At 39.5% G+C, this 14,411-nt stretch overlaps 1 protein-coding gene across 5 annotated transcripts in view; it reads right to left on the minus strand.

Annotated features, from left to right (window-relative positions):
* Positions 1–579: 579 nt before the first annotated feature.
* The window catches only part of mctp2b (multiple C2 domains, transmembrane 2b), a 47,013-nt gene continuing 33,181 nt past the window's right edge, over positions 580–14,411 (minus strand). For 2 of the 5 annotated variants that reach the window (XM_085155775.1, XM_085155745.1), the window contains 12 exons: positions 13,356–13,449; positions 13,175–13,277; positions 12,890–12,992; positions 12,606–12,707; positions 12,426–12,500; positions 11,259–11,378; positions 7,197–7,310; positions 5,375–5,416; positions 3,497–3,606; positions 3,131–3,240; positions 2,526–2,623; positions 580–1,545 (listed from right to left, as the gene is read on the minus strand). In XM_085155775.1, the coding sequence (XP_085011901.1) occupies positions 1,498–1,545; positions 2,526–2,623; positions 3,131–3,240; positions 3,497–3,606; positions 5,375–5,416; positions 7,197–7,310; positions 11,259–11,378; positions 12,426–12,500; positions 12,606–12,707; positions 12,890–12,992; positions 13,175–13,277; positions 13,356–13,449 (1,119 nt within the window). In that variant the 3' untranslated portion in view covers positions 580–1,497. The other 3 variants (XM_085155737.1, XM_085155756.1, XM_085155766.1) reach the window with 2 other exon arrangements.

Genomic DNA, 14,411 nt, shown 5'->3' on the forward strand with positions numbered 1-14,411 from the left:
AAAAATGTATACAAAATATTGTTCTTGTATTAATTGAGACCAGGTTTCCTCTAATTTTCCTCATTTCTCATTTAAGAGGCAGCTAACTGAGAGCCCACGCGCTCTGACTTAAAAGCCATAAAACCCAGGGTATTACTCGGAACAGCAACATCTTAACTATTCCAATTCTCCAATCCTTAAATTAGTGAGGCTGTTGTTGCTTGTGGCTGGTTTTAAAATCCACCTCCTGAGCCGTGTGCAGCCCGGTACCAGAGGATTGTCTGGCTGCTGTGCTTGATAGGATGCTGGCTGCAGGCATCTCGTCACAGCAGCTGAGAGGAGGTCAGGCAGGTCCTCCTGCTTGTGGCGACGCCCAAGGGCCATCAACGCAGCGGGGAGCCCGGGCGCCGGTGAGGTCTCGCACGGCTTTGCCTTGCTTCATGAAAGCCTAATGAAGAGAGGGGGCTCTGAAACGGTGCTGTTAAGACGCCCACAATCCTGCAGCAAGGGAGCAGGGAGAGGATAGATGATGCTTGCAGATGAATTCAAAGAGATGCAGCACAGAGCTGAGAGAGTAGAGGCAGATAACATACCGCCAAGTGTTTGTGTGCAGATTTATTGCTGTTAGAAATGAAGGACACAAAGTCTTCTTCAGTGATTGCCAATAATAAATAAAGTGTGTACAGAAGTGGCCCCACCCCACTAACAAGCAAAGAGTAAAAACAACAGAGTACAGTCGTCTGTATAGAATGTATGAAAGCAATCTAAAAACTTAATGTAGGCACATATCCTTGCATGTAAAAATAGGCCCATATATCATGCAAAAATACAATTAGTCACCATTTTATGAGCATATTACTTTATCTATGCTTAAAGATAAAGGAATATGATGCATAATTTGTGGCCAACTTTACATTATTCCTTTATACAAACATATAAAAAGGTGCAAGTTAAAATAATTGCGCCTGGAAATCATCGCTAACATTTAAAACCAGAGACCTTGCACTTCCAGAAAAATATACCTTTTTAAAGTAACATGTTTAATTTGAAATTTACTGTAAAGATTATTTCTCTTAAATTGCATAAAAGATTTTAAGTATGTTACGTAAATTAAAATATGTACAGGACAAACATGTATAATCATCATATTACAAACCGATATTACAGTTGAGTTCCAGATGGCACAGCCCGAGGCAAAGAATATAAATTAAAGCAGCTTCTAATTATTAATCTTTAAGAGTAAACTGTACATAGAATGCACAGACATTAGTAAATATTTAAAGTAATCTGAGAAAAGTCCTCAGTAAGGACATCTTTGGCTGAAAGCTGTTTAGGTGCTGGTTGAATGAGGCAGTGAATGAGGATTCGTGCCGGCTGAACAACCTGAAACCAACTCCGAGTGAGAGACCGCAGCGCTCAGACAGTTCCTCCATCCTCCTGAAAGTGTTTTTAGGTGGGAATCCCACACACAGCAGCATCGGGTCCAGTATTCATACAGTCTTCCATCCACAGTGCATTCTACAAGACTTTCTTCTTCCTGCTCCCTCTCAGCTCGCTGTACTGAACCTGGAAATCATCACATTTTATAAATTTAAAATATCAAACAAAAGTACAACAACAGACATTACCCAACAGAAGCGAGCAGTTTAAATTCTTCCCATTTATGAAGTGAAAAGCAGCCAGTTCTTAAGGTTCATTACAGGGTGCGTACTTTGATATTCTGATAATGGAACGGTAAATTATTTTGTACACAGTGGTCAAAAAAAGAAAAAAAGATTGGTTTAAAAGTAAAATTAAAATGTGTTTTCTTCACTTGTTGTAATATTTTTTTTGCAAATAAGAAGAAGAAAGTTCTATCACTACCAGCACTGAGAGGGAGACCCATAGTCATCGTTCCTACACAATAACAACAAAACAGAGATACTGGAAAGTCACCGTTACGCAACCCAGTGGCCCAAGGGCATTGTAGAAGGAGAAGAGACAAACGGGGTCAAACAGCTTAGAGAGACAGAGACTGTGAGGAGCAGAGACGACGGCGGGGAAAAAGAGAGAAGACAGAAAGGAGAGTGGGAAGAAAGAGAGGAGAGGTCAGCACGGAGATCATGTGCAAGAGGAGGAATGAAAAAGAAACTTGTGAATAGTGCTCACTTAAAAAACAATGTTTATATAGCTTATAGGTGCAAGGTAACCATTTTGAATCTTACTGAATGTAAGATTCTGGAGGACCCCCATAACACTCACGACAGCTTTTGAAGCTGAAGTGTTGGTAAGTACGAACAGGAGACACCAGCAGCAGCAGCAGCAGCAGCGTCTCCCGTCTCAGCCTGGGAACAGCCTGCGCTACAAAGCTGCTAAGCAGCAGACCTCCACCAGGGATGTATCGGGACCAAAACACAACCAAAATTATACAGGGCTACATAATTATACAGATGGAGCTAATTATACAGACAAGAGTAAAGAATGCCTGGGAGTTGTTGTAGTAAGATGCAAAGCTAGCTGGCTCTGGGATTTTGGGCTTCCTGGCCGGCTGATCCAGCGGAGCTTACCTTCTGCACATCTGAAGGCACCCTCGACAGGAAATCAAGCACTTCATTGTTGTCAATGCTGTACGGGTTCCGTAATTTCTTGGTGAATTTATTGATACCTAAAACAAAAGTTCACACCAACATATCATTAACACTAGTCTCCTGTGGCTGTGCTCTTTGTTTCCATACAAACAAATACTTGCAGGGGAGACTCATGCTGTCCAAGAAATATTGCTTTGAGTATCCCCAGTATGTGCCTTTTTTTGTTGTGTTATTGTCACTTTTTATAGCTGGAAGACTTACACCGCTTTACACTCCAGTCATTCAGCCAACAAATTTATCCAGTAAAAGTCTTAACAATAGGATATACATCATTGTCAACATCACTAACATAATAAGCTGCAAATGTTAAAAAGACACAGCCGGAAACATATGGAGCAAATACTCCCTCGACCTTACAGAGCTGCTGGATAATAGAAAGATTCAAACAAAAGAGATGAAAATAAAAGTAGAGGGGGGGCTTTTTTCTACGACAAACAGTTACAATAGTGGAAAAAGATTTTTTGTCATCAACACAAAACAATGAACACAAAAGAAATGAAATAATTACCACATCTACAACTCACCCCATATTAAAACTATGTAGCGTATAGGGATGAAGTATGTGATAATTGCTGCAGTGATGAACACCAACAAAGCCAAGGCTGACAGGAACGGCATGGTCCAGTTGAACATGCTGACAAATAAGAAAACATCAAGTCAGAGTCAAGGAAGGATTTTCTTTCTGCATTAATTCAGTGAAAATAAACATAAAGTACAGTACTTATTAGAGCAATATTAAAACATAGAACAACAAAAACAAATGATGCACAATTATTAACACATTTCAGGAAAATGACAAAATTAAAGTCAGTCATAAACATGTCTGATTCCTGAATTGGAAAAATCAAATGGATACAGCTCTGAAATTACAACACGTTGTTATCTCTTACTTTTTAATCCTCTCCCCTAAACAAGCGATCCCGTCGAGAAGGTTTTGAACGGTGAGGATAATGTCTTGGACCATGTGGATTTTCTCTATGAGCCCTTTCCTCTCGGACTCCTAAAGCAGCAAGAAAAAAAAGACAAAGAAAAATCTGCTTTGGAAAACACTCAAAGCCAACACGGCGGTCATGAAAAAAACTGCAAAAAACCCCAAAACAACAACAACAACAAAAAATTAATAAATACGAAGCATCTTCAGTTTTTGCCTAATGTGGCAAATTTTATTTGGAGCAAAAATATTTTTAGCAAAAAGAATAAAGCTCTCTCAAAGATGTGAATATAAAAAAGGTAATGAACAGTAATAGTGTAAACTGTGTTGTTTTAAGTACTAATTAAAAATGAAGGACCGTGTCTTCGTGGTTCTAATTAAAGGTTTTGCACCGGTTGACAATATTCCTGCAGTAATAGCTCGTGACAGACTGACAGACGTGCAGCTCATTAAATTACTCTTAATGCTTGCAATCAGCACCAAACAAGCTTTGGTTTTTGCTAAGAGAGTTACTTAGTAAATGTTATGGTGCAATATCCACCACTTTTTGCTCTCCCTTCTAAATATAATAATAATAAATTAAAAATAAAGGCGGAATAAAATAATCTCTTGTATATAGAGTTTGTACTGGACTTCAGTATTATTTATTACAGATTTGAAATAAAGTATGGACATTTGAAAGTAGATTAAACAACAAAACGTTTGTGGGAATTTGCAGGCTCGAGTATAAACTAACCATGCCTGTTCAGCTTTGTTTGCACAGACTGATAGCTACAACATTTTCAAAACCGCAGCTTTGATCAATACCAGGAAACCAAACCCGTAAACACACTCATTCAACTCTGATGAAGAGTGTCTGCAAAATGTGAATGCAAAAATAAAAAAAGAAGGAGAAAAAAAAAAGCAAGTTAAGATGTGAAAGGACTGGACATCGCATTATGAAAGAGACAGAGTATCGTTCTCAGGCTGCTCCAGATCCCAGGAGGAAAAATGGCTTTTAAGTAAACAGAGGAGGCCAGATCCTCTGAAGATCTCTGGAGTGAGCGCCAGACTTCAGACAGAGACATGGCCACATGTCCACATCAAATGCGTTGAGACTAAAGAAGGGTTATAGGTCCAAAGAGAGGATCTACGGTATGTGTGGATGGTGGGGGGGGCAGCGTTAGTTATTGGGGGACAGGGCAAAAGGATATTCCAGATGCAGTGACTCAATGTGAAAAACCACATGTGAGGCAAATCTCGCTTCACCTCAGTGAAGTATCCATCACTGCACTAAACCACTTCAGCCATTTAAGGGTCACGTTCCCACTGGAACCAGTATGAGAACCACTTTAAATCAGGCCAATGCCGGCCATTCAAAAGGTCCACAATAAACTCCTGTCACCCTGAAGAAATATTTCATTGCCTGAAAGCATTTTAACACTTTCAAGATAAACTTTCAAAATGAGCTCTGAAAAAGCATGTCTAAGTGCCGTCATTAGTTCCATATTGATGGTATTATATGGTGTGTTAAGCTGAGGGACTTTCCAAATGCAGCAGAACCCTGTTCCCCACCCCTCTATTTGCATATGAATGTGTTTTGACAAGTGGAAACGGGTTGGTGAGGTCTTCATTAAGCTCAAATGTCTTTTGGTAAGCACGAGTTTACAAAAAATACAACTGGTGCTTGACAGGAATCAAAATGCATCAGAAGATTTAGTGCTGAATAAAAAGCTTAGCAACACAGACCCATAGATCAGAGGGAGATACCTTTTGTCAACATGAACAAAATGAAGCTAAATTCTTTTTTTATTGAGCAGCATACAAAAGTCAGCAAACACCTGGCAGAGGCGCGTACCTTCTCATCGTCTTCGTCCTCATCCGCCAAATCCAAGTTGGTCTGAAAGAAATAATTGCAACGGAGAGGTGAAATTATGAGAATTTCATTATCAGACTTAATAAAGCTCGTCTCACTGGGACTGTGAGATGACCCTGAGATCATCTCCTGAAACACTTTGCAGAAAATCTGACCAACACAGGACACAGTGGACTTTTCAGGAACTAATAGCTAATTAATACCTTTCCATCAGCACCGGATCACAATTGCTTGTATGCGAGAGAAATAGCTCAACATGTCAAGCCCACTTAGAATGACCCCACTTAGCGGTGCTGTGTGTTTTAGCATGATTCAGCTCATTGTTTTTGTTTCTCCGCTCTCATCTTCACTGTTTTGGTTTCGCACCCCGATCATCTCATCTTAGCCTAATACCTAAAATGAGCATCTAGCTAGTGCAGCATTAAGAAGTCAAACCCCCAGCAGTTGCCTGGCTATTTTCAGGCTACAATGAGCATAAACATGCACATTTTTCCCATTAAAGAAAAAACACTTCTTGCCATATATCAGTGTTATGTCTAAACCTTGCTTCTGCTGCCCACAACATGGCAAAAAAATAAAATCTTTACTCAAACACTGACCTTTTGTTCTGATCTGTAACAGGATGCAGCACTTAAAACGAATAAATACATGTAGGTTATTTCACATGATAGATTTGTCAAATTTGTGTGTTTTCAGGTTTGAAATGGACATGATATCAGATATAGTTAAACTCAAATATGCTCAGAGTTTGTATATGATGAGTTTTATAATGTTTGCTTGTTTATTGACCAAACTTTAACTTTTATTGTTTCATAGTTAGAAATAAAAACTTTAAATCAGTTGCGGAGGGCGTTGCATTGATTTCCAAAGTAAATTCTATAAATCTTTACCCTATGCTTCCTTGTGACAAATGAATCTATGTGCATGATCTGATCAACATGCAGATCTGGTTCTTTGAGGACATATAAACTGTATACTTACATATATAGAGCCGATAATGTTTTCTGCAAAACATTTGCCCACTATTTTTAATGTTCTAAATTGTTACTTATTTTGATAATCAACTGATCATTTGACTTATGTATGATTGCATATGCTTTAGTCAAATTTAAAAAAATAATAATAATACTAATGTTTTACAATTTTCTTACACAGATCACCTGAAAAGTTAATTAATTGGGAAAAAAAATAGCCAACACATTAACTGAATGTGTATTGTTGTGTGAGCAGAGCTTGGTGTATAAAATTTGCTACCATGTATTCTGTGTTGAACAACCATTAATGCATTCTCTAAACAGACTTTGTGTTTCACATTCAATACTTCTTCAGAGTGTTACATTTGGGGGGGGGGGGGGGGGGAGCAGGGAGCATTGTGACCTTGTGACATCGTAGGAGATAAAAAACTTTTTTTCTAATCTGACCAGTCACAACAAGAACAGGGCAGCAGGCCAATTACAGTGAAGCCGAGGACAAAAACTAGAGGAGGAACGGGAAAAAAGAAAACTGCGTTAGTAAAGGACAAGCGCTGTAAATTAGCTTAGGCTATAATGGTCTGTTACATTAGTCTATTCAGTGAGTTTTCAATGCTTATGTATTATGTGTTATTTTATTATTATGTATTATGTAGCCATGTGCGACGGGTTGCTATGGAAACATACCAGCCTTTAATTATGAGAACAAAATGTGGCTTAAGAGGCTGTTTTTCTACAAAATAAAGAAATAAGAAGCGTGAATAAGAGCCAGCAGGTCATTTGGCAGAAAGAGGAGAAGATGGATAAGGCTGACAAAGCTGCTCTCAACTCACCACATCCTGGCTGACCCGTCCAGATTGGATCTGTAGGTAGTTCCACGAGATGAGCAGAACAAAGGAGAGGGGCAGCATATAAAACTCCCAGTACCATACTGTCACCAAAAACACCTGCGGGCAGAGGGTCCAGAAATCAGACATCAATGAAGGCAAAAGGGGAAGCGTTACATTTTAGATCAACCAAGCAGGAATTCGATCGGTTATTAAATTGATTGTAAGATAATTGGTCAAGCTAATGAAGGCTGCCCTACCATTATACAAACTCTGCACACTAATTGCAGTTAGATTGCATATGCTGTGCAGGTATAGATGGTATATAAATGGCTAGAGGCTCTAGGTCTAAAAAGTGATGCCAATCTGCTGTTAAAGGGGAAGACTCCTTTGGTTGAAAAATCAAGTTCAATTCCATAAAAAGCTATGACAGAATGAGCCAACTTCTTGAATTCAAACCTCAATAAACACTTTGCTGATGAGTTAATAGTCTCAGCCACATGTTAATGGTCTTTGACATGAAAATGATGTCCATCAGGTCCTGAATTAGAGTATAATTGATTAGAAGATAAACAGAGAATAAGCATGGCTACCTTGAGATTGGCAAGTAGTTACCCTGTGAGTGTGCAGTGTCCTTGGTTTCTCAGTCAGACCTACTGCTTGTTTTTCATATGCAGTTAAAAACAAAAAAACAAACAAACAAAAACGCACCCAAGACGGTGACTGCCAAAAAACTCAGCTTTAGGATTCAAAAGAGGACTACGCAAACCAACCGGTGACATCATGAGGCCACATCCATCCTGTATATACAGCAAAAGAAAACCATTCTGCTCAGTTGGACTTACTCTTACTCCTGACTATGCATTGACATTAACCACACAGCTCTAATTGCTCCATCTCTTTCATCTTCTGTACATTAAAGCTGACCGATTCACTGCAGCCTCAGGGAGCTTCTGTGTGAATATGCAATTAACATCCATAATGGCACTTATGATGCACATTCCACCTGTGTGGCTAAGGTAAAAAGGATAAAGAAACGTAGCCTGTGATATCTCAATTGCACGGCTAAATGGAACTATAAAATAATCCTATCAGAGAGGTAGTACAAGCCAAAACGGCAGCGGGCCAAAAGCATTGGGAAGGGTTTACAGGTTTTTATATGCTAATAAAAATAGAAGAGAACATCTGGTGAAGACATCACTCTCCTCTGAGGCACCAACTGACATAAAAGATGGCAGATCAGTGCCGCCCCTCCCACCACCAGCACCACCACCTCCGCCAATATCGCCACCGCCATCAGCTTTAATGTGCAAAAAGCCAAGCACGCTCTTGCCTGTGTTATCACAAGCCAAAATAGGGCCTGGGAGAGGAGATGAAACCAGTTCCTCACTGGAAGGGTTATGTTTTATTAGTGAGGACTTTGTAATGACTGGGAGAGCGAGGGTAAGGGGAAAGCCAAGTCACGCTTTAGTGGAAATGTATACTCAGCCCATAAAGATTGTGATAATTGTAGCCCATTTCAGCTTGAGAAGCATTACACAGTCTTCAACAGCAAAAGGGGACTTTGGGAATACAATCCACATCACAGGGGGGGGAAAAAAAGGATATGTTATGCTGGGACAGCTACTGAACTGGAGGCTGGCGCATTTATAGAAAGCGGCAGGATTTCCACACTCATGTTTGGGGGAAGGGTTTGCATGGCACAAAAACCACTTTGGACCATTCATTGTTTTTTTAGTGCGAACATGTGAAGTGCACACCTAGTGCGCCCACAAGTAACAATTATGGCATAATACTAACAGTTAAAATGTAGTCTAACAGCGGTATGAGTGGAGAAGAGTCATACAGTCGCAAAACTGAACACACACCCAAAATTTAAAACGACTCCCTAACATTAAACATCATAAGCTAATGGCTATGCCAGAATAAGTAAGGATACAGCAGTCAAACCTTGAAGTCTAAGCACTGGTTTTTGGTCTACATATTCATGTGTTATAAAATGAAGAATGAGTGAGAATAAATCTCGTAACACTGAGCGCGTTAGCCACTCCCTAAAATACCGGCCAGTGATTAACCATTATAAGAACTGTTACAAATTTAACTTGGCTTTATCTCCAATTATTTCAGCACTTTAAAAGTCCCTAGACTGACAGTCACTTACATGGTTTAAAGGATTATGTAACCTGCTGTAAAGGGGTGAGGAGGGTTAGAGCACTACTGTAAATGCACTGTGGACACGCTCCAAAATCAATCCGTTTTGGATGAACAGACACAATTTATCTTGCCAGTGTTAGTGTGTAGTTTAGATTGCAAATCTAGTTCAAAACTATATAAATTTCATGTCTATATTTTAAAAGGCATTAATGCCACTTAAAAAATTATTTAGAGACACTGTAAGATGCCTGTAGAGCCTCCTTTTAAGAAAGAGATACAAAGTTGCCAGAAAATAACACATAGAATTCAAAAAGAGGATGAGGTGGATGCACGTGTGACCACACTCTTTTCAATATTGTTCCTGCATTTTTTTGTGGGGTGACAGATGAGAATATGAAAAAAGAGAGTGCTATTTGGAAACAGGCTTAGTGTTTTTTCCCCCTTGACTCAGAGCACCGACAAGAAATGGTAACCCATAAAAAGAAAAGCTAAACACCAAGTGCTATTTCAGAAATAAAGTAAAGGCGAGGAACAGCGTGTGATCCATTATAGTTCAGTGGTTAGGACAAGACTAACACCTTTGGGATTGAGGCTTCTCACTGAGATAACCACTACCTAACAAGGCACATCTAAAGCATACTGTACCGACGAAAGCTCTTTGTCTAACTGACAATCGGCAGATGGTGCAGGTAGCTCGTCACTGTATCCTGTCATGAGGAGTGAAGCTCTGATTCATTACGCTTATGTGGTGGTATTAAGCAGCCATTTATTTCTTCTCGCCGAGGCTTGAAAAGGCAGCGAGCATTAGTGTGAAAACATGAGTACAGATGGTACTGTCTTTCAAACACCGAGATGCAGTGGGAGGATGTGTGTGTACATTGTGCACTTGTTCCTGCTTGTATGATGTCGCCGTCAGCGTATGTGTGTCTGAGCTGTCAGGTAAAATAATAATATCATTGCTTATAATCAACTACATTCTTCATAATTATGTAAATAAGAATCTTCTTATATTGTAATAAAGACCAAATATTGCAAACAGTTTCTCATTAAAGTACGCTGACCCCGACTTCATCCGGGACAGCGCAGCTTAGATCGATGTAATCCCAAGCTGAAAAATGAAATGCACGACTCGGAGCTAAAACACAGAGTGGTTGCTGCTCAGATAACAGCTCTGTGCTGCAGCTCCCATTTTTCACGGCAAATTGAACAAACTGTACCACTGGCTGGCTTACAGTATCTCTTTTAGTCTGTTAAGAAAGTCTAAACGCTTGACATAACTTTGTTGCCACCTACAGGCCGTGAGCTGCAAAAACAAAAGGAACTTTAGGTGACCTTGATTGCTTGCATAGTTAATGAACAACTTGCTGTATGCCATTTTTAATCACGCCAGATCTCTGAAAGAATAATTCCAAAAAGATCAGCACTCACTTTATTTTGTAGTTTAAAGACAGAGGCTGAAAGGCTAGTCCCATGTTTCTGTCTTCACATTTGCTTTAACACTTGTCTTCAACAATGACAGGACGGAGAATCAGCCTTATCTCTGAAGAGCCTTTTAATTGAACTTCTGTCTGCATAATGGGGTCTAAATCACACCGAGCACAGACCGGACAGAGGGTTAATGAGTTGTCAGGGAAGCAGAACAAAAATAGACTATCTCGACTCCGGTGGGACTCTACTCTCTCCAGCTGAGGCTTAACTCTACATCCAGGAGACATGCAACACTGAAAGCGTCCACTCCAACACAGAGCCAGGGCCGAGCCTGTGTTTCTGCTGAGCCCAGTGCTGCATTGATTAAGATTCTCTCTAGGAGAGTTCAAGTAGGGGTTGGCCAGACTGCGGTTGTCTTCCGCAGCCTTGGAGGGAAAACAGAGGGAAATGCAGATAGTGTGTTGATAAGCAGTTAAAGCACTTCACCAGGAAGGCTAGCAGGCTCCTCTGAAAACTCTCCCACTGGAAGCAGCTTTTGATGTACTGCAGAGTCGACATGATTGCCCTGTACAATGTCTGAACACGCATCACGTTCCTGGCCAGAGCCTGAAAGACAAACACACAAAGCAGTTAAATACTGCAGTAGCTGCGTTGAAAAAATGGTCGTAGTTGATACTGATTTCAGGGTATTTGGATTTAATTCTGTAAGGAGTTCCACCCATACCACACTTAGAGAAAAAAAAAAAAAGCATCCAGTCAGCTCGAGGAATAGCGAGAGGAGCTGGTATGCCTTGGCATGAGCCACTGTGGTCAGGGGGCAAAAAATGTCAGTAATCTGACCTGATTTCATCAAACAGGTCTTTCGATATTAAAACAGACTGAAAACCTGCACGTTACAAACGGAGTCCACGGTGTGTGTAAGCCAATTTTGGCGTTAGTGAGCAATGTATTGTCTGACAACAATGAGTCTTTGTGGGAAGTACAGACAGTCAGGCACCCTGTCTCGCACCCTGTCTTGCACACTGTATATCAAACTAATGTAGCAGAACAGTGAACAAGAATTCAGTCAAAGTTGGCCTCAATTAAAGCCCAATTGAACTAATTCAAGCAAAAGAAGGTCTGCTTTTGGAGTCATTTTGCTTTCCAGAGAAAAGAAAAGGAAAAAAAAAGTACTTAATTTTTTTATGTCAATTTCTTAAAGAGCTAATTGGTAAAAACATGTTAACATTTGTTCAATTTGTCATTTCTTTTTTTAGTTTCCAAATAATTTTTTGGGTTGAAGTTGCAAATATTTCAGCATCACAAAAATATCACATTTTTTAAAATCATTTTTATTTATTTTTTTTTAACATCTAGCACATTTGTTTAAAAACATGTTTTCAACCAGAAAAAACTGAAAGTGTGACTTTTTGCTCACAAAATAATTTAAATTGATTATCAATATAATTGTAGACTCATTTTCTGCCCATTTAAAAAATAATGTTCCAGCTGAGTTTCAGAAGACTTAACCAGTGAAAAAAATTAATAAACAAGCAACTTGAAATTTTAATTTGATGTTATGGAAAGTCTATTTATTTGTTTACTTTTCCCCCCATTCATAAATATACTTTGTTAACTATGAATCGTGAATAAATGTAAAAAGATGTATCAAACCTTTTTGGAAAACTTGGGATTGTCCTCCATAAAATCTCTCTCCTTTGGCTGGAAGGTTCTAATACTTGCTCTGACCTGATTAAAAGAAAAAAAAAAGTGATAAAGTAATAAGAAGACGACAGAATGAGGCCTGCCTTTCAAAGCCATCGTGTCCTCATTGCAGGGTGAACCTTTACTTACAGGGTTAAAAATAACCTCCAGCTCCAGAGTGATGCTCCCCTTCGACAGCTCGCCTAAGTCCTCTTTCTTCAGCGGGAAGGCAATCTGTTGTCCCCTGCGGATCTGCAGGACAGAAAGGGCATCAGGTGCTGAACTCAGCCATGAACCTGACCATCAGTCACGCTGGATTACATCTTAGCAAGTCTTCAGCCTGCTGGAGTGTTATCGCCCTCTTCACTTTAATTTAGACAGAGTGCAAATAGATTATTGTCTACGTCACAGACTCTTAGTGAGGTTGTACGTACCAAAAGCAGAGGAATGGCAACTTTTCCAAGGAAGTCTGGCGCCTTGTCTCCATCCTCATCAAATATAGTCACCACCAGAACATCATGAATGTCTTTGACAGGGCTGCAGAGACATAGAACGAGGTCAGATGCCTACAAATCAGCACACCGTATAGCAATATGTCAGGATATTTCAATTTATTTATAAAACAGTAAAATAGTTCAGTAATGTAAGAAAAGTAATGTTCAATAATATGTTTCAGTTTAAATAACAAAAAGGGTGTGGAAACAGAAACCCAAACTGACAGTGTAAAGACCGTTTTCCATTCTGGGTTTAGGCTTTTGTAGACCGTGTGGGTTTGTAGTCTGTCGTTCCCCAGTTCCAGCACACAGAAAGGGTCACTCTTGCCTGCAGAACACAACACTCAAAACTTTATAGCAGGGCTCTTGTGTTTCATTTAAATTTGTCATTAAATGCATGAAATACCATTTAAATCGGCAGCCATCAGATCAGCAGCCTTAATAACTTTGACTTGAAGGAAACCAACGTCACGGAGATTTGTCAGGGACCTTTTTAAACTCTGGAGAGACAGTAAGCAGACAAGAAAAATTAGGTTTGGCAAACTTGCAAAGCATAAATAGAGTGTTTAATTCAGCAAAAATAAGAAATCCTTCAACCTAAAACTAGATTTATGTGACAGCATAAGATGTTACCTCAGGTTCTCCGCAATACTCTTAACCATAAAACCTTTTGAGCCTCACACCTTAAACCTTTTGACGATGCTAGTTGAGGGAGGCATCAACTAAATTTATTTATATTGCAAAACAAAAATTTTCTTTGCAAGTTTTAGGCATCAGCATTTTCCACTAAACCTTAAATACACTGTCAAGGCACGTGCTCAAAACAGTCCATACTTGTAACTGGGCTGCCACACAATTGCAAATGAATGCTTACCAAAGTACGTTACACATCACAAGCAAGCATCAAGTCACTGCAAGTATTTTCATACTTTTCTGGAATGAAAAGAAACCAGTGGCTGCAAATCTAACATCTATAAACTAGCATAGCACTTAAAGTGAAAGCTTTTGATAACAGCGTTTAAGGCAGACTGCAATGGGGTGGTGTCTCCAAAACAATCTACTATAGGTAGTTATTCCTCTCTGTACATGATCGAGTACAGTTTACCAAATGGCTACAATCTGGACTTGTTTTCCCTTCTTGGGCTAAATTTATTTCTGTCACGGCATCTCTTTTCATTGCTAGTCTAGCTGCATGATCAGGTTGCATTTCCAGACCTTAAATTTCTTAGATGTACACAGACACATCTGCCTAAAAGCAGCTTGTCACGAAAGAATGCCATTTGCTTAACACAGACCTAGCAGTAACCCATTACCAGGCACATACTGCCATCTCTTGGCCCTTAACACAGAGCGCAGAAAGGGCTGTAGGTTTTCAGGATGACTTTGACTTAAATATTAAATATTTACACTTCAGTTCTTCAAACTTGTATTTTAAGCCCAATTATTAGTTTAGTAAATGCGT

The sequence above is a fragment of the Neolamprologus multifasciatus genome, chromosome 1 (assembly GCF_963576455.1).
Source record: "Neolamprologus multifasciatus chromosome 1, fNeoMul1.2, whole genome shotgun sequence".
NCBI lineage: Eukaryota > Metazoa > Chordata > Actinopteri > Cichliformes > Cichlidae > Neolamprologus > Neolamprologus multifasciatus.